Source organism: Corythoichthys intestinalis, chromosome 7 (genome assembly GCF_030265065.1).
Source record: "Corythoichthys intestinalis isolate RoL2023-P3 chromosome 7, ASM3026506v1, whole genome shotgun sequence".
Taxonomy (NCBI): Eukaryota; Metazoa; Chordata; class Actinopteri; order Syngnathiformes; family Syngnathidae; genus Corythoichthys; species Corythoichthys intestinalis.
This window is the reverse complement of record NC_080401.1, coordinates 52,008,044-52,031,883: the sequence shown is the minus strand read 5'-3', so window position 1 is coordinate 52,031,883 and position 23,840 is coordinate 52,008,044. Positions and strand designations below refer to the sequence as shown.

The following is a 23,840-nucleotide window of genomic DNA, read 5'->3' as shown; positions in this document are numbered from 1 at the left end:
TTGCCATAATAAACAAATACAGTACTTATATACTGTGTGTCGAATGTATATATTCGTCCGAGTTTTATTCTTTTTTTTCTTAATGCATTGCCAAAATGTATATGATCGGGAAAAATTATCGGCAATGATTGGAATTGAATCGGTAGCAAAAAAAAAGCAATCGGATCGGGAAATATCAGGATCGGCAGATACTCAAACTAAAACGATCGGGATCGGATCGGGAGTAAAAAAACATGATCGGAACAACCCTAATAATAATGATAATAATAATAAAGCTTATTCCACTGCTACATAGCTGGTATTCGCTAGCCCTGTCATGGTGTTTCCCATTACGTGTTAGCAATTCGCTAGAAAAAGTTAGGTGTTTTCTTTTTTGAATAATTCTTTTCTTGTTTAGTTTAACATCAAACATTCACTGGAAAGGGCAATAAAGAGCTAGACACTATTTTTATTGAAATATGATAAATTGTGTCTGGAAAAAAACAAAACAGTCTCGAAGCACCAAGTCACAACCCTGGACTTCGATACGCAACAACTCACCGAATAATTGGTCAACGTAGCCCGTCTACAATTGGCAAAAAACATTATTTTTTTTTCATATATCAACTCACTAATTCTTTGCAATATAAAAAAAGTAATCCGTCAAATTATAGCTTATCAGACTTTTTTCCCCTGGCAATTATTTGCTTATTGGCCTCATAAAATCCATATTGGCGAAGCCCCATTGGGTCGGAATATTGTGCTACACAGGGTACATGAGTGTCAATTATCCCTCGAAATTAGGTGTAAGAAGTGGGATAACAATAAGAAATGAACCAATCGCGTTATCCAATCGCTCGGTCTCTCTCTCGCCCCCCCTTGCACCCTCCCTCCCTGCATCTTCACCCCCTCCGCCACTGCGCACATCCACACAGTGCTGCTTCCCACCCTCTCTTTCTCTCATTCGCCTCCTTATCTTATTTTATACCTTTCCCCCCCTCCTTATTTTTTTTCTAACGACAGGCAAGCCAGCGGCGAAGGCGAAGCTATTGTAATTATTTTCTGTCTTCAAGCCACGTCTTTTTCGGGGGCTACTTTCTCCCTCCCCCTCGTCCACGGCAAATTCGGAGCGCTGCGCCTGGAGAGCCTGCTGAAGAGCAACGCTGGAGGACGAGAGGTAGTCGTCGTTGTCTTCGTCTTGAAGGTAAGGGGACCGCCGGTGGGAGGGGGCCGGCTGGTGTTTTACTGTGTGCGGAGAGGAGCATGTGTGGTGCAGGGATGCAGCTGGAGCATTTCCACTAGGCTGTGATGTTTTTAACCCATTCATATTTAGGCTAATTAAGCCTCCTCTCTTTTAATAAAGGGGCGGGGGTAAAAATTGACTCCTTTAAAGTTGAGAGAGGGTGGGGGGGTTGTGCTGTATTGTAAATAAAAAATGTTAAGAATTTTTTCTCTTTGTTCTTCTATGTGTTGTGATCAAACATACATGCACTGCATGTGTAGAAAAAATGTGTTGAGCCTCTTATGTAGCTGAATTATTATTAGAAATAGCAACAATAAATGTAGTAAAGATAAAACAATTGTTTAATAATATTAATAGTTAATTAATAATATTATACACATTAAATGATAAATGGAAATGACGTTACAGATTAAACGACTATAACTACATTTAGATAGAATACGAATGCCCAAATTAAATATTCACTAGTAAATGCAAAATAATAAAAACACTAATGAATTCAATCAATTAATAAAAAAGTAGGCATAGTAGTTAAACAAAAAATACATAAATAAATATTACCATAAAAAATGCAACAAAATGTGAATATAAATTGGAAAAACACATTTGAAGTAAAATAAAAATACTGAAATTAAATAATAAATAATAAATAAAAAATATAAAACTGATTAATTTAATTATGGTAATTAATTATTATGATTATCATGCTAACAAAAATAGTAACCCAAAACAGTGTGAATAACATAAAAAACACATTTAATAAATAGAAATACCTAAATATAAATTTCAAATAAATAAACAAACTCATTGAAAAGCACAGTAATAAACATTTTTAAAGGACTACAATAAAAAATATAGGAATTAGTAAGCATGACTACATTTAAAAGCATAGAAGAAAAACACCAAAGTAAATTGATCTTTGAGAAATAAGTAAAAAGTGTTGAGATAAAATTAAATAATACTGTATCTGACTGAATCATAAATTATTCTTATTGAATCGAGTTTATTGTCGGAATTCTCGTGCATGTCGCAGTCAATCTATAAAGTCATGCAGTCAAGTTGTTTTTTCCCCCCGCAATAACTTAATAGTTTGTACCAGTTGTTTCACGTAACTGCGTTTTGGCCGCAGGAATGGGCGATGGAATGCGCCGCAGCTTTGCAATGAGACACGCGTGGCTCTGCTTCTTGCTCGCCAGCCTCACCTGCCGTCTGAGGTGAGAGCATGCCACATCATCATCGTCATCCCATGTGATGAAGAAACTAATTTTCTGTTATTATTATTATTTTTTTTCTCTTTCTGGTTCTTGTTCAGCCTCCAGCAAGAGGCGACAGGGACGCCCACCGAGGCGGAATTAATTAACAACATTACCGTGTTCACTCGCATCCTGGACGGACTGCTCGATGGCTACGACAACAGGCTCCGCCCTGGACTGGGAGGTACCAAATCATAGGCGGAGTTTGACTTTTGGGGCAGGGGGGCACAACATGTTGATGACCCCGAAATGCAGTGTAAGCAATAAAATTAACTTACAAGAATATTTATCATAATAAGTTGACAATGAGCGTTTTTTTTCCCCCATCATTCTTGAGGGGAATTCTAAATAAGGCTGCTTAGGCAATACTTTTCGCCAAGATCGTCATCCATTGAATATGGTACGCCCGCCGATGTCGTGCCAATGTAGTTACCCAGTCAAAAATTGTATCCCCTGGGCGGAGCCATATGGAGGTAGATTTGTGTCTTTATTATTCAATCAAAAAAGAAAAGTTGCTTCAATAAAAAAATTAAGTTGCTTCAATCAAAATATATATTTTCATCCCCAAAAAATGTAGCTCCAATCAAAAAAATGTGTTTGAATGCAAAAATAAATTTGAAGCTCAAAAAACTAAAAAAAAAAAAAAAAAAAAAAATGCATGTGAAAGCTATTTTTCTTAGATTTTTTTTTTTTTTTTTTTTTTTTGATTGAAGGAACTTTTTTAATTGAAGTAATGTTGATTTATTTTTGGGCCACATTTTGGCTAAGATATTTTTGTCTTTATTATTCAATCAAAAAATAAGTTGCTTCAAAAAAATATATATTTTCAAAAGAAAATCACGTCAATCAAAAGAAAAATTTCAATCATAGAAAAAGTTTTTGAATGCGAAAAAATATTTGAGATTGAAAAATTTGCATTTGAACACTTAATTTTTCATTGAAAAAGTTGTCTTTGATTGAAGCAATTCTTTTTGTGTTTGGGCCATATCATGATTAGGACATTCATTCATTCATTCATTCATTTTCCATGCATTTGTGTCTAAATCATTCAATCCCCCCAAAAAGTAACTTCAATCACAAAAAATATTTTAGATCAAACAAAAAAAGCATTTTTATAGAATATTGTTTTTCTTTTCTTTTTTTTTTTTCGAAAATTATATTCAAAGCAAATGACCGTCTAAGGTGCTCGAAAAATAATTTTGACCCATTTTAAAAATATTTTTTTTTGTTCATTTCATTCATTTTTGTTGCAGTTTTATTGCTTTACAACTTTTATATACGTATATAGGAAAGTCAATTACATGCAATGACACTTTTCGGCCACCGGGGGGGGGGCTGGCCCCCCCTGGTCCCCCTTTAAAATCTGCTTATGTACCAAATAGATTGAAAATAGATATTTAAAAAAATACTATAGTGGTATCTAGACTTATGCTTTTAAGTTGCGATCAGCCCAGTTCGTCCACATGAGTGATTTCTGGGAGGAACAGCCGTGTTTGGGTTAAACCACATACGAAAGTGACCCAGATCGGATTTGAAATGGTCCACTTCTATGTGACTTGTCAGACCGTCAACTTAATGCCTCACTGGTAAGCCTGTCGCAATATGCAATAAGTCAAATTATCGCACGGTAAATAAAAATGAGGACGGTAATTTTCCAGGTTGCGATTTATCGCGGCGTGTGGGCGTGCATACATACAGTATGTGCGTGCATGTGCTGCGTGCACTCGGCGCACATGAGTGTTGATTAAATATGAGACTCCAGTAGCTTTCACAGATGTTTATTGGCCATCAACATGCAATGGAATTAAAGTTCAGACATACAAAATAAGGAAACACATTTATATTCAACATTGTAAAAAGTTAGCATTGCTACATTGAGGCTAATGGAAAAAAGACAATGTACTAACCACTTTAGTTTGCTATAAAACATTGACAGTCTTTTCCAAAACGCAAAATTGCGGTTAAAAGGTGACACATCAAACATGAAAACTCGCTGGATTAAAGAATTTGCAAGCGATGCGAGCAAAAGAAAAATAAAACTATGACTGATATATATATAAAAAAAAAACTATTACTGATACAACATGCCTGACCAAAACAGAAGTGCATATTTTGTTTCTTTTTCCTGAGTGTAAAGCTTACGGTTAGTGGCTTAGCAAATGTACTTCCGCTGAACATTTCAAAATAAAAGCATGTCACGTTTAGATTTCTGGAGGCAATCGCATATACAGTGGGGCAAATAAGTATTTAGTCAACCACTAATTGTGCAAGTTCTCCCACTTGAAAATATTAGAGAGGCCTGTAATTGTCAACATGGGTAAACCTCAACCATGAGAGACAGAATGTGGAAAAAAAAAAAACAGAAAATTACATTGTTTGATTTTTAAATAATTTATTTGCAAATCATGGTGGAAAATAAATATTTGGTCTATACCAAAAGTTCATCTCAATACTTTGTTATATACCCTTTATTGGCAATAAGTGAGGCCAAACGTTTTCTGTAACTCTTCACAAGCTTTTCACACACTGTTGCTGGTATATTGGCCCATTCCTCCATGCAGATCTCCTCTAGAGCGATGATATTTTGGGGCTGTCGTTGGGCAACACAGACTTTCAACTCTCTCCTCACCCCGTGGCGTCAAAGTGATAACAAGAACGGGGAGCAAAAATCCCAGAAACACACGGGGGGACCTAGTGAATGACCTACAGAGAGCTGGGACCACAGTAACAAAGGCTACTATCAGTAACACAATGCGCCGGCAGGGACTCAAATCCTGCACTGCCAGACGTGTCCCCCTGCTGAAGAAAGTACACGTCCAGGCCTGTCTGCGGTTAGCTAGAGAGCATTTGGATGATCCAGAAGAGGACTGGGAGAAAATGCTCAGGTCAGATGAAACCAAAATAGAACTTTTTGGTAGAAACACAGGTTCTCTTGTTTGGAGGAAAAAGAATACTGAATTGCACCATACCCACTGTGAAGCAAGGGGGTGGAAACATCATGCTGTGGGGCTGTTTTTCTGCAAAGGGACCAAGACGACTGATCTGAGTAAAGGAAAGAATGAATGGGGCCATGTATCGAGAGATTTTGAGTGAAAATCTCCTTCCATCAGCAAGGGCATTGAAGATGAGACTTGGCTGGGTCTTTCAGCGTGGCAATGATCCCAAACACACAGTCAGGGCAACAATGGAGTGGCTTCGTAAGAAATATTTCAAGGTCCTGGAGTGTCCTCGCCAGTCTCCAGGTCTCAACCCCATAGAAAATCTGCGAAGTCCGTGTTGCCCAACGACAGCCCCAAAACATCACTGCTCTAGAGGAGATCTGCATGGAGGAATGGGCCAAAATACCAGCAACAGTGTGTGAAAAGCTTGTGAAGAGTTACAGAAAAGTTTGGCCTCCGTTATTGCCAACAAAGGGTACATAACAAAGTATTGAGATGAACTTTTGGTATCGACCAAATACTTATTTTTCACCGTGATTTGCAAATAAATTCTTTAAAAATCAAACAATGTAATTTTCTGTTTTTTGTTGTTGTTTTTTTCCCCCACATTCTGTCTCTCATGGTTGAGGTTTACCCATGTTGACAATTACAGGCCTCTCTAATATTTTCAAGTGGGAGAACTTGCACAATTAGTGGTTGACTAAATACTTATTTGCACCACTGTACTTCAGATTCTACACTAAGAATACATTTAAAATGACACCCATTGAAAAAAAAAATCTGATTGGCAATGATAATATGATGTAATAAATGATAATAATTTGGCTTCCAATTTGTTGCATGCACACTTTGCAGAACAAGATGAAAGTCATTTTGGATCAAATTAACACTTGTTATGGGCTCTATTTGGTAGACAACAAAAATGACAGAGGGTTTCGCACATATTTCATATTCTGCACCTAACTAGCTTTAAAATTACTCATTATGCATTGTGTTTTATTTAAGAATGTCTATTGCATTACAACAGGTGAGTTATAAGGATGTATTGTCACTATATTCCTGGTTCAGTAGGTAAAAAAAAACAGGCAATAATATCGCATATAGCAATAATTTATGAAACAATATATCGCCTACTAAAATTTGTTATTGCACAGGCCTACTCACTGGAGTCGGAAAAACACGAAAAAAAACGGTTTCGTGCACTAAGACCTGCGGTCTGAACCTAGCCTTAGTGAATAGTATAACTGTAGAATTAAACTTTTGTTCCTCCATAGAGAAGAGTCTTTTCAATTTTGAGGGGAGGGGTTTGGTCTCTATATAATAGTAGAAAAAATTCTTCCGTGTCTCTTGAAAAATCTGTCTGAATGCTCTAAAATGGCAGGCAATAGAGGTTATATTGGCTGTTCTGAAAACTGCTGGCAGTGAATGAGTTGAGGCCTAGTGAGTGACATCAGCCCTAGTTGGCCTTTTGCCACACAGTTACAGTACATCTCGTCCATGCTCTTTGCCAGTGGTTGAATTTGTTATTTGCGTTCCTTTTGTATTGTGTGTCAATTGGTTGTCCATTTTATTGTCTCTTTTTTTTGTTGTTATCTTTTTTTCTTTTTTCAATTTAACTCCAGTCCGCATCTCAAGCATGTGCTAAAGTCAAATTATGAATCGAAACACAAAGCATGAAAAGAAGACCAATGTACTCATAAGGCAAAATGTTGTATGTCGTTTCCTTTCAATTGAAATTATTTGACAAAAATTGCCAGTTTAATAGCTTGGCAAAATTAAAAGAAGGAATAAGGCCATCTAGTGGCTAAGAGTTGCACAGGGTACTTTTCAGGGTATGATTTGACATTACAAATGCCACGTGGGACGCTACTTTTTTAAACAGATATTTTTCTTATTGTGTTTTGTTTTTGCTCTGAGTGTGACACTACTTTTGTAAAATGCCAGCACGTAATCTAAAACAAATCATTTGCCCTCTACAAAATGTTAATCTCATATAGACATGTGCCGGTATAATATTCTGACGGTATGATAACCTCAAAACAAAATATCACGGTTTCACGGTATTGCAATTACAGCTCTAAAACGTGTTACTTTGAGATATCTGGGTTTAAAAAAAAAAAAAAAAAAATCCCATTGAACAGGATTTTTATTTTTCAAAACATATTTGCAAATTGGAACATATGTATAATGTTGACTTAAAATAAATTTAAAAAATAATTTAAATATTTTAAATGAAATTAAAATAAATGCAGTCCTTTAGGTGAGCCTAAACCCTCAGCTCAACATTATTACCATCAGAACAAAAAAAAATTGAATTATTTGCCATAAAAAGCACATGTGTATGACTCGTATCATGTTTACACCATACACACACGCTCTTTCTCAACACAGACAGTTGCCAGAGAGAAAAAAAAAAACACACATTTTACCACTGCTAGACACACTAAACATGCTGGATGTCACTCTCGTAGCTGTTGGGATACATTCATGGGTTTCTACTAATGTTTAATTTTTGTATAAAGGGGAACTCATATTGGAGGTATTGCCTCCTCGGCAGCCACCCTTCCCAAATATGTTTTACATGTTGGTTGGCCCTCCTCCTCTAAGCCGCGGCCGTCTGTAAATTTTTTATTGCCGAAGCAGTCTCATACCAGCGATTTCGTTTTCTTTGATAGGGGAAAAAGTTTCACCTTCTCCAGCCATCGTGTAGCACAGCTAACTGAATCTGAGCAACATACGGTGTGGGAGGGTTCAGCCTTACAGCTGCAAGCGAGGGATTTTTCCATGCATTTTTGGGACATAAAAAAATAGCTAATACCTTAGGGACAGTATGATGGAAAATGTTTCTGGTTTTGAAACCTTGAAGTTTTCATACCACAGTATACCTTGAAACCGGTAATCGGCACATGTCTAATCTCATACCACGATTACAAATATATTCTGTCTGAAAACATCTGTTCTCTCTAATCTTTCAGAAAAGGTGACGGAGATCAAAACCAACATTTTTGTCACCAGCTTCGGTCCTGTCTCGGATACAGAAATGGTATGAGTTCATGATGACGGCCTCTTTTCGTGGCAAATGTTCCAAATGATCATGAAACTTTGGCCAGTGCTATGCCATCAATGTGGGCGGAGCATGGCATGTCCACCCACGTAGATGGCTAAGCACTGACTATTTGGCGTCGCTCATGGTAGCTGCTTCCATTTGGAGCTCATCTGGGCCAATTCCCCCATTTTATTTGCTATGAGCCCCTTTATTTGCCAGAAAACAACTGCATCACCTGAAATAAACCAATTTTGTGTTCCAATTTGGATGCAGATAATTCCATGCTTCCATTTATGATCGACACGTCCTCCCATTTCAATTTCAGGAGTACACCATCGACGTGTTCTTCCGCCAGAGCTGGAAGGACGAGCGCTTGTGCTTCGAAGGCCCCATGAAGATGCTGCCGCTGAACAACTTACTGGCTAGCAACATCTGGACACCCGACACGTTCTTCCTCAACGGCAAGAAGTCCATCGCGCACAACATGACAACACCTAACAAGCTGCTGAGGCTGCAGGACGACGGCACGCTGCTCTACACTATGAGGTAACTGAAGCTTTAAATCATATTTTACTGTGGTGTTCCTATCTGAACTATTCTCATGTCTTCTCTGCCATTGACGGCGATAAATGTCCAATCTGTTTTGACTGGGAGTTAAAATCGAGTTAGGTTACTCTTACTCTCAGTAGCTACATTTGTGAATGATCACTTGCCAGCCTTCCCCCTTAAAATAAATTGGATGTCAATGGCGGATAATAAGTTAAAAATGAGGAAAAAAATGAGTTAGCACAGTCTTGTTCTCAGTAACTCAATTTATGAATGACCATTGCTAACCCTCACAGTCAAAATGGATTGGACATTTATTGCTGTCAATGCCTGCCAAAGAGTTTACAAAAATTACAAAAATTTAGTAAGCCTCTCTTGTTCTTAATAGCTCAGTTTGTGGATTGTCTCCATTGTCGTCAATACGACCAACGAATTAAAAATGACCAAAAAAGGAGTTAGCCTACTCTTGCGATTAGCAGAACAATACATGGGTAATCACTGGTAACCCACCCGTCAAAATGGATTAGATGTTACTCGCTGCCAATAGCAACTGATCAGTGTTGTTTTTGGCGGCCCTTTTAATTTTCGTCATAGTCTTTTGGACGATAATACTGTACTTATTATTCTTTGTCATTTTTCAGTCACTTCAAACTATTTCTTTCTACGTCTAGTTTTAGTGGACATTTAGTAAAAGTTTTAGTAAAAAAAAAAAAATAAATAAAGGTTTCCAACAATTTTGAATAAACATTGACATACTGTATGAGCACATATTGTGTAGCATCTACAAGGATAATGCCAACTTGGTGATCATGCACACTCATCAGGAAAACAGTGCATTATTTTCAATTAAATATACCCACCAAGTTGTCCGAGAGTTTAAGAGGACGCTCGCCATTACCATGTGCGTAATGCTAACGCTACGAGTTACATTTAGTGTGTAATGATCACTCAGCACAGACCTTTAAAGGATAAAGCAACATTGCATATTCTCTCTTGCCAAGATAAGATAACAAATCTTACCGTATGTGTTACAAAACAAGCAAGCCTGGGGAGGACACCGATGAGCTAGGCGGGGGGCGCACGGTACATCACATAAGTGACACAAATAGACACCGCTACGATACAGGCTAACTATACATAAAAATGTTACACATTGTGAACATGCAATGGAAACTATAGCGCATTTTCGTCTTTTCGCTTCAGCAGTGTTGTTAATATCGGCGTTGGAGTATAACGGCATTACTAACGTCGTTATTTTTTTCAGTAGTGAGTAATCTAATCAATTACTTTTCTCATCTTTGCAACGCTGTTACTGTTACTGAGGATGTTAAGGCATGCATTACTATGCGTTAACACTTTGGTTGAATGACGCGAGAAATGTCTGAGAGACGAGGAGAAAACGGAGTGGGAGCAGGGAGGAGGAAAGGGAGTTGTGACACAATTGCAAACGCGATGGTAGGTGGCTCCAATAATACCTGACTGCAGCCGACGCCGACAGCCTACAAACTTCGCCCACATGATGCTACAGTAGATATCACATGTATATACAGTAGAACTAAGATGCGAAATGACTGACTCGGCGGCGTTGGTAAACAGCCGCCATCTTAAAGCTGTAGACTTCTCAGGAAGACTGTTGTAACTTTTTATCTAAAATACTCCTAATTGGCAAAATCTTGACTTGAATCTATCTTTAAATGATGAAACAGTTTAAAAACGTTCACATGTTGAAAGTAGACAAAAGGGACCGAATGCAATAATCGGAGCAATTTTAACAACTAACGGTTGATTCACAACGAACTTCACATAGTGTGACATAGTTTTTTTTTTTTTTGTTTTTTTTTTTTTTGTTTTGTTTTTTTTTTTGAAGGGGGAAAAAAAATCAGTTCAATTAATATAAACACATTTGATGTGAAAGACGTTATAGAATGGATCATCTAATAACGTATAAAATGTTAAAGAATATTTTATTCATGCTTATAAAAACACAAACATCAACTGCTGTGAAACTATAAGCATTTTTTATGCTTTCATGTGAGACGGTGTCAATGTTCTTGTGCTGCACATATGAACACATTTGAACACATTTGAACATTCTACAATGAGTATCTGTTTGACTGCCTCATCTGATTTGACTCCCTCTTGTACCAGCCAGGGCTAGTTTCCAAGGTCATAACTCAGAATGTTTTTCTGTGGAAAATCACCAGAGTTTGGCTGTAATAAGGTTCACTTTCGTTTTTATAGAAGGTTTCGTTTCATAGTAAGCAGCGCCCTTTCAACAAGCATATAGACCTTTGACTTGTGTATTTTCGTTGTACTTCTGCGTGGTCACAGCTCCTGGCTGGAACACATCATTTGTACCCTTGATATATACACTCACCGGCCACTTTATTAGGTACACCTGTCCAACTGCTCGTTAACACTAAATTTCTAATCAGCCAATCACATGGCGGCAACTTGGGGTGGCGTGGCTCAGTGGTAGAGTAGTTGTCCCCAAACCAGAGGTTGTGGGTTCGATTCTCCGCCCTGATGAACTCGTCTAAGTGTCCTTGAGCAACATACTGAACCCCACGTTGCTCCTGGTGCTGCGTCACCAGTAGGTAGATGGTGAGATAGTGTAAAGCGCTTTGAGCGCCTTGAAAGGTGGAAAAGCGCTATATAAGTATAACACCATTTTTTTAACACCAACTCAGTGCATTTAGGCATGTAGACATGGTTTAAGACAATCTCAAGCAGTTCAAACCAAGCATCAGTATGGGGAAGAAAGGTGATTTGAGTGACTTTGAACGTGGCATGGTTGTTGGTGCCAGAAGGGCTGGTCTGAGTATTTCAGAAACTGCTGATCTACTGGGATTTTCACGCACAACCATCTCTAGGGTTTACAGAGAATGGTCCGAAAAAGAAAATATATCCAGTGAGCGGCAGTTCTGTGGGCGGAAATGCCTTGTTGATGCCAGAGGTCAGAGGAGAATGGCCAGACTGGTTCGAGCTGATAGGAAGGCAACAGTGACTCAATTAACCACCCGTTACAACCAAGGTAGGCAGAAGAGCATCTCTAAACGCACAGTACGTCGAACTTTGAGGCAGATGGGCTACAGCAGCAGAAGACCACGCCGGGTGCCATTCCTTTCAGCTAAGTACAGGAAACTGAGGCTGCAATTTGCAAAAACGTTGCCTGGTCTGATGAGTCTCGATTTCTGCTGCGACATTTGGATGGTAGGGTCAGAATTTGGCGTCAACAACATGAAAGCATGGATCCATCCTGCCTTGTATCAACGATTCAGGCTGGTGGTGGTGGTCTAATGGTGTGGGGAATATTTTCTTGGCACTCTTTGGGCCCCTTGGTACCAATTGAGCATCGTTGGAACACCACAGCCTACCTGAGTATTGTTGCTGACCACGTCCATCCCTTTATGACCACAATGTACCCAACTTCTGATGGCTACTTTCAGCAGGATAATGTGCCATGTCATAAAGCTGGAATCATCTCAGACTGGTTTCTTGAACATGACAATGAGTTCACTGTACTCAAATGGCCTCCACAGTCAGCAGATCTCAATCCAATAGAGCATTTTTGGGATGTGTTGGAACGGGAAATTCGCATCATGGATGTGCAGCCGACAAATCTGCAACAACTGTGTGATGCCATCATGTCAATATGGACCAAACTCTCTGAGGAATGCTTCCAGCACCTTGTTGAATCTATGCCATGAAGAATTGAGGCAGTTCTGAAGGCAAAAGGGGGTCCAACCCGTTACTAGCATGGTTTACCTAGTAAAGTGGCCGGTGAGTGTATATTGTTTATAAAGTCTTCGAAGCAGGCCATCCTTGGCTGGGTCTGATTCCCTTCGCTTATTTTAGCTATTTGTTTATACTTGTCTCAGAGTTCAGACATGAACTTCCCTGACATAAAACATGAGAAGTAAAACCAATTACTTATCGCAATGTGAGAGTAATTAGTTACTTGGTGAACTGAGTTACACAATTACGTTTGGGGAGAAGTAATTTGTAACTGTAATTAATTACTTTTTTAAAGGAAGATTAACAACACTGCTCGTCAGACGAAAACTGGCACTCGTCTTTTTATGTTTAGTTAGTCTGTTAGTTTGTTTATGTTAGTCTCCCAAGACACATTTTTAGCTTATTGTCTCGTCATCGTTAGGTAAAACTGTTTGTTGACGAAATATTTCCGTTATCGTCATCGTTGACGAAAACAACACTGCACCTGGTGAGTTAGAAAGGACAAAAATTGAGTTAGCCTACTCTTGCGCTCAGTACCTAAATTTTTGAATGATAACTGCCAATCTTCCCAGCACCTTCTAGTCAAAATAGACTGGACGTCTGTCACCTTTAATGGCAGTGAAGTAGTTAAAAACTGTTAAATACAGAAAGATTAATTTTCAATTTTGTCAAAATATTATTCACTTTATTTTAAATATAAAGTAAATAAATAAATAAATTAGGGCTGTCAAAATTATCGCGTTAACGCGCGGTAGTTAATTTTTTAAATTAATCACGTTAAAATATTTGACGCAATTAACGCACATGTCCCGCTCAGACAGTATTCTGTCTTTTGGTAAGTTTTACAGCAAGGTTTTTTGTGCAGTCTAACAGCGAACTCTTGTGGTCGCTTTGCAACATGGTTTATTGCTTTCTTGCCAGTTCAGTATAGCTGCACGACGTCTCGGGCTGACGCCTACGTTGTAATGTTGTGCTTATATGATCCTTGGACAAGATTTGTCCGTAAGTATGGTTGTTGTAAAGCACAGGTGTCAAACCGATTCCAGAAAGGGCCTAGTGGGTGCTGGATTTTGTTCCAACCGATAACGCGCTGAGAGTTTAACCAATGAACTTCCTGCTGAAACAAGCAGCACCTGACAAAGTTTAACTGATTACACATGTAAAAGATCTAATTGGTGAAAAGGTATCCTCTTTATTGGTTGGAAAGCAAACCTGCACCCACTAGGCCCTTTCTGGAATCAGTTTGACACCTGTGTTGTAAAGAATGTACATATTATGTTAGTAAGCAAAATGTTATATTTTTTGTATGAGACGCTTTTTGTTTATGTTTAGTGAACCTGTATAGCGTGCTAAGCTAACGTTGTTGCTAATGCAATGCTTGTGTACTTTTTTTGTAGTTTTACTACGGTCTAAAGAGGACAATTGTTTGAGGCCATTTTATTAATAAATCAGATGAAAAAGGAAGAAGTCCGATTATTAAGGCGTTGTTCACTAGCTGTCTAGCTTTGGAAAAAGTAGACGCTTCGGAGTGAGGACAGCATAGACAGATTTAAATGACAGTAGAGTGAAATGCCCACTACAGTCCTTATGTACCGTATGTTGAATGTAAATATCCATCTTGTCTTTTATCTTTCCATTCCAACAATTTATTTTACAGAATATATATATAATTTACAGAAAAATATGGCATATTTTATAGATGGTTTGAATTGCGATTAATTGTGATTAATTACGATTAATTAATTTTTAAGCTGTAATTAACTCGATTAAAAATTTTAATCGTTTGACAGCCCTAGACAGCCCTAAAATAAATAAAACTTGGTGCCTGGATTAGCATCACATAGCTAAAAGTAGGATGTCGACTCTTTATTACTAAGAAGTGATTTGCCAATACTGGGTTCCCCACTACACATTACAAACATTGCTTTTACCATCCCTTATCACACTCCTATCTAATCTTCCCTCTTGGTAAGAGTCAGGGGCGGAATTTAAGAGAGTCCTGGGAGTGCGACGACACACGGTCCCGGTTTGCGGGTGTAAAGTGGGTGTGGTTGGGTGAGGAGATGGTCAAACAAAAAGTTAAGGTGATGTTTTAAGTGTTAAAATTAGGGCTGTCAAACGATTAAAATTTTTAATCGAGTTAATTACAGCTTAAAAATTAATTAATCGTAATTAATCGCAATTAATCGCAATTCAAACTATAAAATAGGCCATATTTTTCTGTAAATTATGTATATATATTCTGTAAAATAAATTGTTGGAATGGAAAGATAAGACACAAGATGGATATATACATTCAACATACGGTACATAAGGACTGTAGTGGGCATTTCACTCTACTGTCATTTAAATCTGTCTATGCTGTCCTCACTCCGAAGCGTCTACTTTTTCCAAAGCTATACAGCCAGTGAACGACGCCTTAATAATTAGACTTCTTCCTTTTTCATCTGATTTATTAATAAAATGGCCTCAAACCATTGTCCTCTTTAGACCGTCGTAAAACTACAAAATAAAAGTACACAAGCATTGCATTAGCAACAACGTTAGCTTAGCACGCTATACAGGTTCACTAAACATAAACAAAAAGCGTCAAAAAATATAACATTTCGCTTACTAACATAATATGTACATTCTTTACAACAACCATACTTACGGACAACTCTTGTCCAAGGATCATATAAGCACAACATTATCAGCCCGAGACGTCGTGCAGCCATTATGAAGAAAGAAAAGAAGAAAATAATAAACCATGTCACAAAGCGACCACAAGAGTTCGCTGTTGGACAGCACAAAATGCCTTTCTGTAAAACTTACCAAAAGGCAGAATACTTTCTGAGCGGGACATGTGCGTTAATTGCGTCAAATATTTTAACGTGATTAATTTAAAAAATTAATTACCGCGCGTTAACGCGATAATTTTGACAGCCCTAGTTAAAATATCTCTGCCAGCACCCACCACACCACCGGCTTGGCCAGTTGTCTGAAGGGCCCGCAAAATGTTTTTCTACTTGCACCCCTCATACAAACACACACACACCAGATGATCGTCTTGAGGGGTCCGCAAATAATTGCCCACTAACACCCCCAGCCCTTAAAGACACCAACATTTATCATTCAGTGTCCAAGCAGCTGAACAGAACAAAAAAAACAGAATCTAACATCAAGAATTTGGGGTTGTCACATCATATTTCTATGATGATATTACAATAGTGTCCACAAGGTGGGAGTAACAGTCTTTATGAGTACTCTATGTTCAATGATTTGTCAAGTGTGTCACTGAGTAAACCTTAGTTTTACTCCCACATACAGTATTTTCTATGTTTGTAATTCTATGAACTTCCTCATGTTCCAGATTGACCATATCTGCGGAGTGCCCAATGCAACTGGAGGACTTCCCCATGGACGCGCACGCTTGTCCCCTTAAGTTTGGAAGCTGTAAGTAGAACACGAGGCTTGCGTTTTGTGACGTACAGGAAGTTGTGCTGGCCTTTAAGCCGCTAAGATTAATTAAGAGGGGTTTCCCTGAATTTGGCACTAGAGAAGGAAGACGCGGGTGCCGAGTCCATGCCAAAAGTGACTTGGATTAATTGAATGGTCGTCTTAAATACACACTGCTTATAAACATACACTCACAGGTCAGTTCATTAGGTAAACATGCACACCCGACGTCTACGACTTCCGAGTTAATCGTTTGTATTTCTGTGTTGTATAAGTGCACTGCCGCCAGAGGCGGCTCTAGAGAAATTATTATGGGGTGGTAAGAGAGGGGCTGGAACTTATTGAGGGTGGCAAATATTTCATTATATTGTAATGAATCATCAATTCTCTGGACAGTGATATAATATTCTGCAACAATTCGATTCAAGATGCATGTTTTCATGAGTATGACAATTTTGTTGATGACACTTTTTTTTAAAGATTTTTTTTTTTTTTTTTTTTACCAAACAGCATATTGAAATTATAATCATCAACTAATAATCAGTCACCTAGCTGATTTTGACTGAGTTACATTCAGTTGTGCGTAACAAATCAATAGAGCTGGGAATCTTTGGGCACCTAACGATTCGATTACGATTACGATTCAGAGGCTCAGATTCGATTATAAAACGATTATTGATGCACCCCACTCCTTTTTGTTTTTTACATTAGTTCCAAAATTGTTCAAAAATCCTTTCAGGCTAAACCAAACTACTATTTCAGTATCAAGTTAACATATAGCAGTAAACAAATATACAAAAATAACAGTAAATAAAAAACTCCAGTCCCCATTCTATATCAGCAGCTTTAAACTACTTTCAATTAATTTAATGTTGTGAATCAACCGTTAAAGTTGTTAAAATTGCTCCTGTTATTCCATAATTTCTCTTTTGTCTACTTTCAACATGTGAAAGTTTTAAAACTATTTTAAAGATAGATTCAAGTCAATATTTTACCGATTTAGGAGTATTTTAGATAAAAAGTTAATTAGGTTCGCTTGGAAGGTTCGCAACAACAGCCTTGCAGGGAAGTGTACTGCTTTAAGATGGCGGCCGTTACTAACGCCCGCATCTAGTTTTTTGTAGATGTGCTGGTAACGATACCGAAGCTATAATGCATCTAGTGCTATATAAATGATATCTACCGTAACATAATGTGGCTTGTAGCAGCTTTTCGGCAGCAGTCAGGTATGTTGTTGTGTTTTTTTTTAATCTCGTGGCATGAGTTGAGCTAGAGCCGTGAGTTGAGCATTGGCGTTACCTGAGGGGCCGGGTAATGAGAAGCATGATATTTAGCTACTCTCGCTCCGTCCCTAATTGCATACCGAAGACCGCGCGGCGCGCTGAGTGTGTCGTACTTCTGCTTTACTTGGCATATTTCAATAATCGGAATTTGGATGTTTGTGAATCGTTCTCGGATCTTCCACGGCCGAATCGCGAATAATCTAAGAATCGGAAATTTTGCACACCTCTACAAATCAATATATTGAGCTGCATCGATTAATTGTTAGAGCTCTAGTGTCAACATGATGGCAGAGTTGTTCACATGTTAAATCAGTTTGCTAAGAAATCATATGAAGACACCACAACAGCCCCAAGTGTTATAAGGATCCTCACTGACACCACCCCCTAAATGATGGCAGTAAATGTCAAATTGATTTAACCTTTTTTTATTTTTTTTTATTTTTTTTTCATCGTTGCCGACTAGGGTAGCAACTGGGGTGGCAAGTCTGTCTTTTAGGGTGTCAGTTGCGATCCCGTGCCACCCTAGTGGATCGCCCCTGGCTGCCACTGCCACTGTGAACTGTTTCTAATAGGGATGTCCCGATTCGATCAGGTGATCGGAAATCGGACTGACCGTGCCATTTTTTTTTTAGAGAATTGGAATAGGGTGAAAAGGATCGGGTTTTTAATTTAAGAATGTTTTTCTGCTTCATGCGCGTACAGCGCCACGGCCTCTCACCCTCCCTCCTGCTAACCAGTTTGGCCAAACTGTCCAGCTTGCGTTTAGTACTTAAAGTTAATGGTGATTGACATGTTCCAAACATGTTACAGTTAGGAGTGCAACGGTTTGCGGTTCAAAGCCGAACCGTACGGTTCGCCCTGTACGGTTCAATACGCCTTTATGAACCGCCTTTTCGGTTTTGCAATTAATTTATTCTGAACGCTTGTGGAATGAATTGGTCTAGCTCTGTGTGCGACGTGAAGCGCAGCTATGGAGAAATTCCCGCCCAGCTGCAAGTAAATGTCCGATCGTTGTCAAGCACCTGTGTAAGAGAAGCCGAGTAACGCCCTCTCTCGCTTACGAGCGAAGTGAAAGTGAAACAAGAAAGAAAACAAAAAGCTATGGCGAGCGGAGGAGTGGAGAGACCGAATTCTGAGGAAGCACTGGCTTCTTTGAAATCTGCGGTGTGGCAACATTTCGGTTTCCCCATGGACTACAATGCGGTGGGAGAGAAAATAGGAGGGAGAGAAAATATTGAAGAAGAAAAAAAAAACACAATTTGCAAGCATTGCCCAGCGCTTGTTCCCTATGCTAATGGCAACACTTATAACATGACTCCAGCACCTCAGCCGGCATCACCCACAGATATCACTTTCTCAGAGCAGGACAACCCCGGAGATGACACCAGTGAGAAAACACGGCGGGCTTCGTTAATTTATTTGCAACGCTTGACTCGCGTTACATTGTTCCCTCGCGGACATACGTATTTCTCCAACAACGTATTCCCCGACATTTATGAAATGGCACGCAAAGCCATCGAAGATGACTTCGCTAAAGCACATAGTTTCGCCGTGACCACTGATTGCTGGACGTCCCATGCTACAGAGTGTTACTACCTAACTGTGACGGTCCACTATAATTCATAACTGTCAAGTTGTACGGTCTCGGCGTAATTTGTACAAGTGAGCACTGATTTTTAAATGTGTACGCCGTACGTTACGTTCAAATTCTGTACGTTTCTCGTGCATTACGTTTTTTTTCCTCCGTTCGTTAATACGTTGGTTGAGCGACACGAGAAAAGTCAGAGGCACGGAGAGGGAAGAGTGTTTGTTGTGACACTGTAGCAAACGCGATGCTAGGCTAGGTGGCTCCAATATTTCCTGACTTTAGCCAACAGCCTACAACCTACGCCTAGATATCTCATGCATATAGAACTACATGCGAAATGACAGACTCGGTAGCGTTAGTAAACAGCCGCCATTTAGAGCAGTAAACTTCTCAGAAAGGGTCTGTTGTAGTGCACCTTCCTAGTGAACCTAAGTAACTTTTTATCTAAAATGCTCCTAAATCAGAAAAATCTTGACTTGAGTCTATCTTTAAATGATGAAACAGTTTTAAAATTTTCACATGTCAAAAGTAGACAGAATGGAACTAATGCAAAAACGGGAGCAATTTTATCAACTTTAACGGTTGATTCACAACATTAAATGACCTCCAAACATAGCAAAGGTTACTATGTTTTGGTTTTTTTTTTTTTTCAAAAATGAAAAAAAAAAACATGAAAGGTAACACCAGTTACTTTACCAAGTAACTTTTTTACTACTGTGTGTGTACAGTGCCTTGCAAAAGTATTCGGCCCCCTTGAATCTTGCAACCTTTCGCCACATTTCAGGCTTCAAACATAAAGATATGAAATTTAATTTTTTTGTCAAGAATCAACAACAAGTGGGACACAATCGTGAAGTGGAACAACATTTATTGGATAATTTAAACTTTTTTAACAAATAAAAAACTGAAAAGTGGGGCGTGCAATATTATTCAGCCCCTTTACTTTCAGTGCAGCAAACTCACTCCAGAAGTTCAGTGAGGATCTCTGAATGATCCAATGTTGTCCTAAATGACCGATGATGATAAATAGAATCTACCTGTGTGTAATCAAGTCTCCGTATAAATGCACCTGCTCTGTGATAGTCTCAGGGTTCTGTTTAAAGTGCAGAGAGCATTATGAAAACCAAGGAACACACCAGGCAGGTCCGAGATACTGTTGTGGAGAAGTTTAAAGCCGGATTTGGATACAAAAAGACTTCCCAAGCTTTAAACATCTCAAGGAGCACTGTGCAAGCCATCATATTGAAATGGAAGGAGCATCAGACCACTGCAAATCTACAAAGACCCGGCCGTCCTTCCAAACTTTCTTCTCAAACAAGGAGAAAACTGATCAGAGATGCAGCCAAGAGGCCCATGATCACTCTGGATGAACTGCAGAGATCTACAGCTGAAGTGGGAGAGTCTGTCCATAGGACAACAATCAGTCGTACACTGCACAAATCTGGCCTTTATGGAAGTGGCAAGAAGAAAGCCATTTCTCAAAGATATCCATAAAAAGTCTCGTTTAAAGTTTTCCACAAGCCACCTGGGAGACACACCAAACATGTGGAAGAAGGTGCTCTGGTCAGATGAAACCAAAATTGAACTTTTTGGCCACAATGCAAAACGATATGTTTGGCGTAAAAGCAACACAGCTCATCACCCTGAACACACCATCCCCACTGTCAAACATGGTGGTGGCAGCATCATGGTTTGGGCCTGCTTTTCTTCAGCAGGGACAGGGAAGATGGTTAAAATTGACGGGAAGATGGATGCAGCCAAATACAGGAACATTCTGGAAGAAAACCTGTTGGTATCTGCACAAGACCTGAGACTGGGACGGAGATTTATCTTCCAACAGGACAATGATCCAAAACATAAAGCCAAATCTACAATGGAATGGTTCAAAAATAAACGTATCCAGGTGTTAGAATGGCCAAGTCAAAGTCCAGACCTGAATCCAATCGAGAATCTGTGGAAAGAGCTGAAGACTGCTGTTCACAAACACTCTCCATCCAACCTCACTGAGCTCGAGCTGTTCTGCAAGGAAGAATGGGCAAGAATGTCAGTCTCTCGATGTGCAAAACTGATAGAAACATACCCCAAGCGACTTGCAGCTGTAATTGGAGCAAAAGGTGGCGCTACAAAGTATTAACGCAAGGGGGCGAATAATATTGCACGCCCCACTTTTCAGTTTTTTATTTGTTAAAAAAGTTTAAATTATCCAATAAATTTTGTTCCACTTCACGATTGTGTCCCACTTGTTGTTGATTCTTGACAAAAAATTAAAATTTTATATCTTTATGTTTGAAGCCTGAAATGTGGCGAAAGGTTGCAAGGTTCAAGGGGGCCGAATACTTTTGCAAGGCACTGTATTTCAGTAGTCAGTCACTAAACTAGCCAAAGAGCTAAGAGGCATTTTAACAGTCGAACATGTTTACATTTTAAGTGTTTCATTTTCTTAAAAGCAAAATAAAGGCAGTTTAAAAAAAAAAAAAAAAAGCAAACCGAACCGAAACTGTGATCCCAAAACCAAGGTTCAAACCAAACCGTGGGCTAACTGAACCGTTGCACCCCTAGTTACAGTACTGTAATGTATGCAGTACTTCCTCTTCCACTTTCTGCGGGGGTGTTGCGGGGTATAAAACATATATATTTTTGTTTCCTTTGGCAATGCCATTGTATTTCTGGAATATTTTGTTACTTTTTAGTCCTTAAATTTTTTGGGGGGCAATTAAAAGTCCGATCCTATAAAAAAAAATTGCGTTATCGGCCCAATGTATGACCACATAATCGGATCGGGGACATCTATAATTAAAATGATTGTTTTATTCTACATATGTATTTTCAAATTAAGTTGTATCCCAACCAATTTCTCTTTTAAATAAAAGTATAATTAAGCTACTTACCGCCGGCCTAATGCACAAGTCCGATTTTTTTTTTTTTTTTTCCCTCCATATCTGGTCTTTTTGTATGTCCCCTCAGACTACCATTTTCAATCGCGGACCCAAAAGTGTCATGAATGCGTAGAAGACCAATAAGGCTAGGTTCATAACGCAGGTCAATATGCACGAATCCGATTTTTTCTTGTTTTTCCGACTCGAGTGAGGCATTAACTTGACGGTCTGACCGTGCTAAGTCACATAGAAGTGGACCATTTCAAATCCGATGTGGGTCACTTTCGAATGAGGTTTAAATCCTATCTGGGCCACGTTTTCCAGAATGTGGCGGCGGTTTGAACCTGTCAAGTCTCCCAAATCGGAATTAATGCAGCAATTACATCTGCAAAGTGTGAGAGCGGCACGCAAGGCGGCAGGGATGTAGCTATTCAATAGCGTTAGCGCCTAGCTTGAACGCGGCTTGTAATACGTAGTAAAGTGGCTTGACCACAGTCCTAAAAAAAAACAATGAAGAAAAGGATAAGCCTGACAATGCTCTGTTTCTCTGTGCGCCAAGTGAGCAATATTTCAGTCATTCTTGCATGGCAGAGTCGGGGCAAACCAATTTGTTTTGAGGCTTCTGCGCATGCGGGTCAGGTTGCTCAGCCCGTGTCGGACTGCGAATTAGTGCTCATGCGTAATACTTGAATGGGCTCAATAGACAAAGGCAGTCTGAATGGGCACGCCAAAAAATGGATATGACAAAAAAATCGGAATTGTGCATTAAGACCTGCAGGGTGAACATAGCCTAATAGGCACGTCACAAAATAAAGTATAGTGTTTATAGGGTAAAATGACCAGCATGCGCAGATGTAGAAAAATGCGTCACGAGAAAAAAGCGGTAACATATGCTAACATAATTAACATGGAGATCTGTGACGTCACCGTTCATTGGTTTATGTCGAAACTCTTGAGCTATGGAAGTAGCCGAATACTTGTGCAGACGTCTAGGAGCAGGAGGATGAGGAGAAAAATGTCATTTAATGGAGCATTAGCATCACGCGAATTCACCCGTTGCTAAGCAATACAAATTTACGTCACCAGCGGTCGCCCGAATTTGGGAGACTTGACAGTTCAGACCGCAGCCACATTATGGAAAAATGTGTCCCAGATCAGATTTAAAACCACATATAAAAGTGGCCTAGATCGGATTTTAAATGGTCCACTTCTATACGACTTGTCCCATTCAGACTGTCATTAATACCTCATTCGAGTCGGAATAACACTAAAAAATCAGATTTGTGCATTAAGACCTGCATTAAGACTAGGGTTGGGCATCGTTTGAAATTGAACAATTCCGGTTCTGATTTCGAATCCACGTTTCGATTCCGGTTGCGTACGATTCTCGATTCCGATTCTTTTAAGAGGCAGGGTAAAAAAAAATGCATATTTCATATTAAAGTTTTAACTTCTCGATGATTTTTTAGATGACATGAACTTCTCACAGGGCTAATTTTAATTTGTATATAAATAAGATTCTGAATTCAAGCAATTTTTCTCAACTTGCCGATCAGAGCATCGAAACGAGGAATCGAAATTTAAAATTTCGAACGATTCCAGGAGCATCGGACTGTTGGAACCGGTTCCCATCAATGCTCGATGCCCAACCCTAATTAAGACCCTAGCCTGAGAGTAGTGATTAATATTTAAACTAAATTAGGTTGCACTTGATAAAGATGTTTATCAGTGGAAAGTATGTAACCATTAAAAATTATAAAGCGGAGAGATATTTGACAAGTATTCAAACAAAAATTATTTGAAATTAGATTTTCTCTGAAAATACATCACATTAAATGGAAAAAATGTATAATTCATACACCATTAAAAACATGTTTTTTTCTAATTAGGGAAATAATTCAACAATAATAG

The 23,840-nt window shown here is 38.9% G+C and overlaps 2 protein-coding genes across 3 annotated transcripts in view; one reads left to right on the top strand and one right to left on the bottom strand.

The window, feature by feature from the left end:
- gabra5 (gamma-aminobutyric acid type A receptor subunit alpha5) overlaps nucleotides 1–23,840 on the top strand; it is a 67,636-nt gene that overhangs the window by 6,624 nt on the left and 37,172 nt on the right. The window contains exons 2-7 of one of the 2 annotated variants that reach the window (XM_057840248.1): nucleotides 1,003–1,183; nucleotides 2,352–2,436; nucleotides 2,535–2,659; nucleotides 8,390–8,457; nucleotides 8,786–9,006; nucleotides 16,097–16,179. In XM_057840248.1, coding sequence (XP_057696231.1) covers nucleotides 2,354–2,436; nucleotides 2,535–2,659; nucleotides 8,390–8,457; nucleotides 8,786–9,006; nucleotides 16,097–16,179 — 580 coding nt within the window. In that variant the 5' untranslated portion in view covers nucleotides 1,003–1,183; nucleotides 2,352–2,353. Of the gene's footprint in view, nucleotides 1–902; nucleotides 1,184–2,351; nucleotides 2,437–2,534; nucleotides 2,660–8,389; nucleotides 8,458–8,785; nucleotides 9,007–16,096; nucleotides 16,180–23,840 lie in introns of those variants that run through there. The other variant, XM_057840247.1, reaches the window with a different exon arrangement.
- gabrb3 (gamma-aminobutyric acid type A receptor subunit beta3) overlaps nucleotides 1–23,840 on the bottom strand; it is a 91,781-nt gene that overhangs the window by 42,702 nt on the left and 25,239 nt on the right. The window lies entirely within an intron of this gene.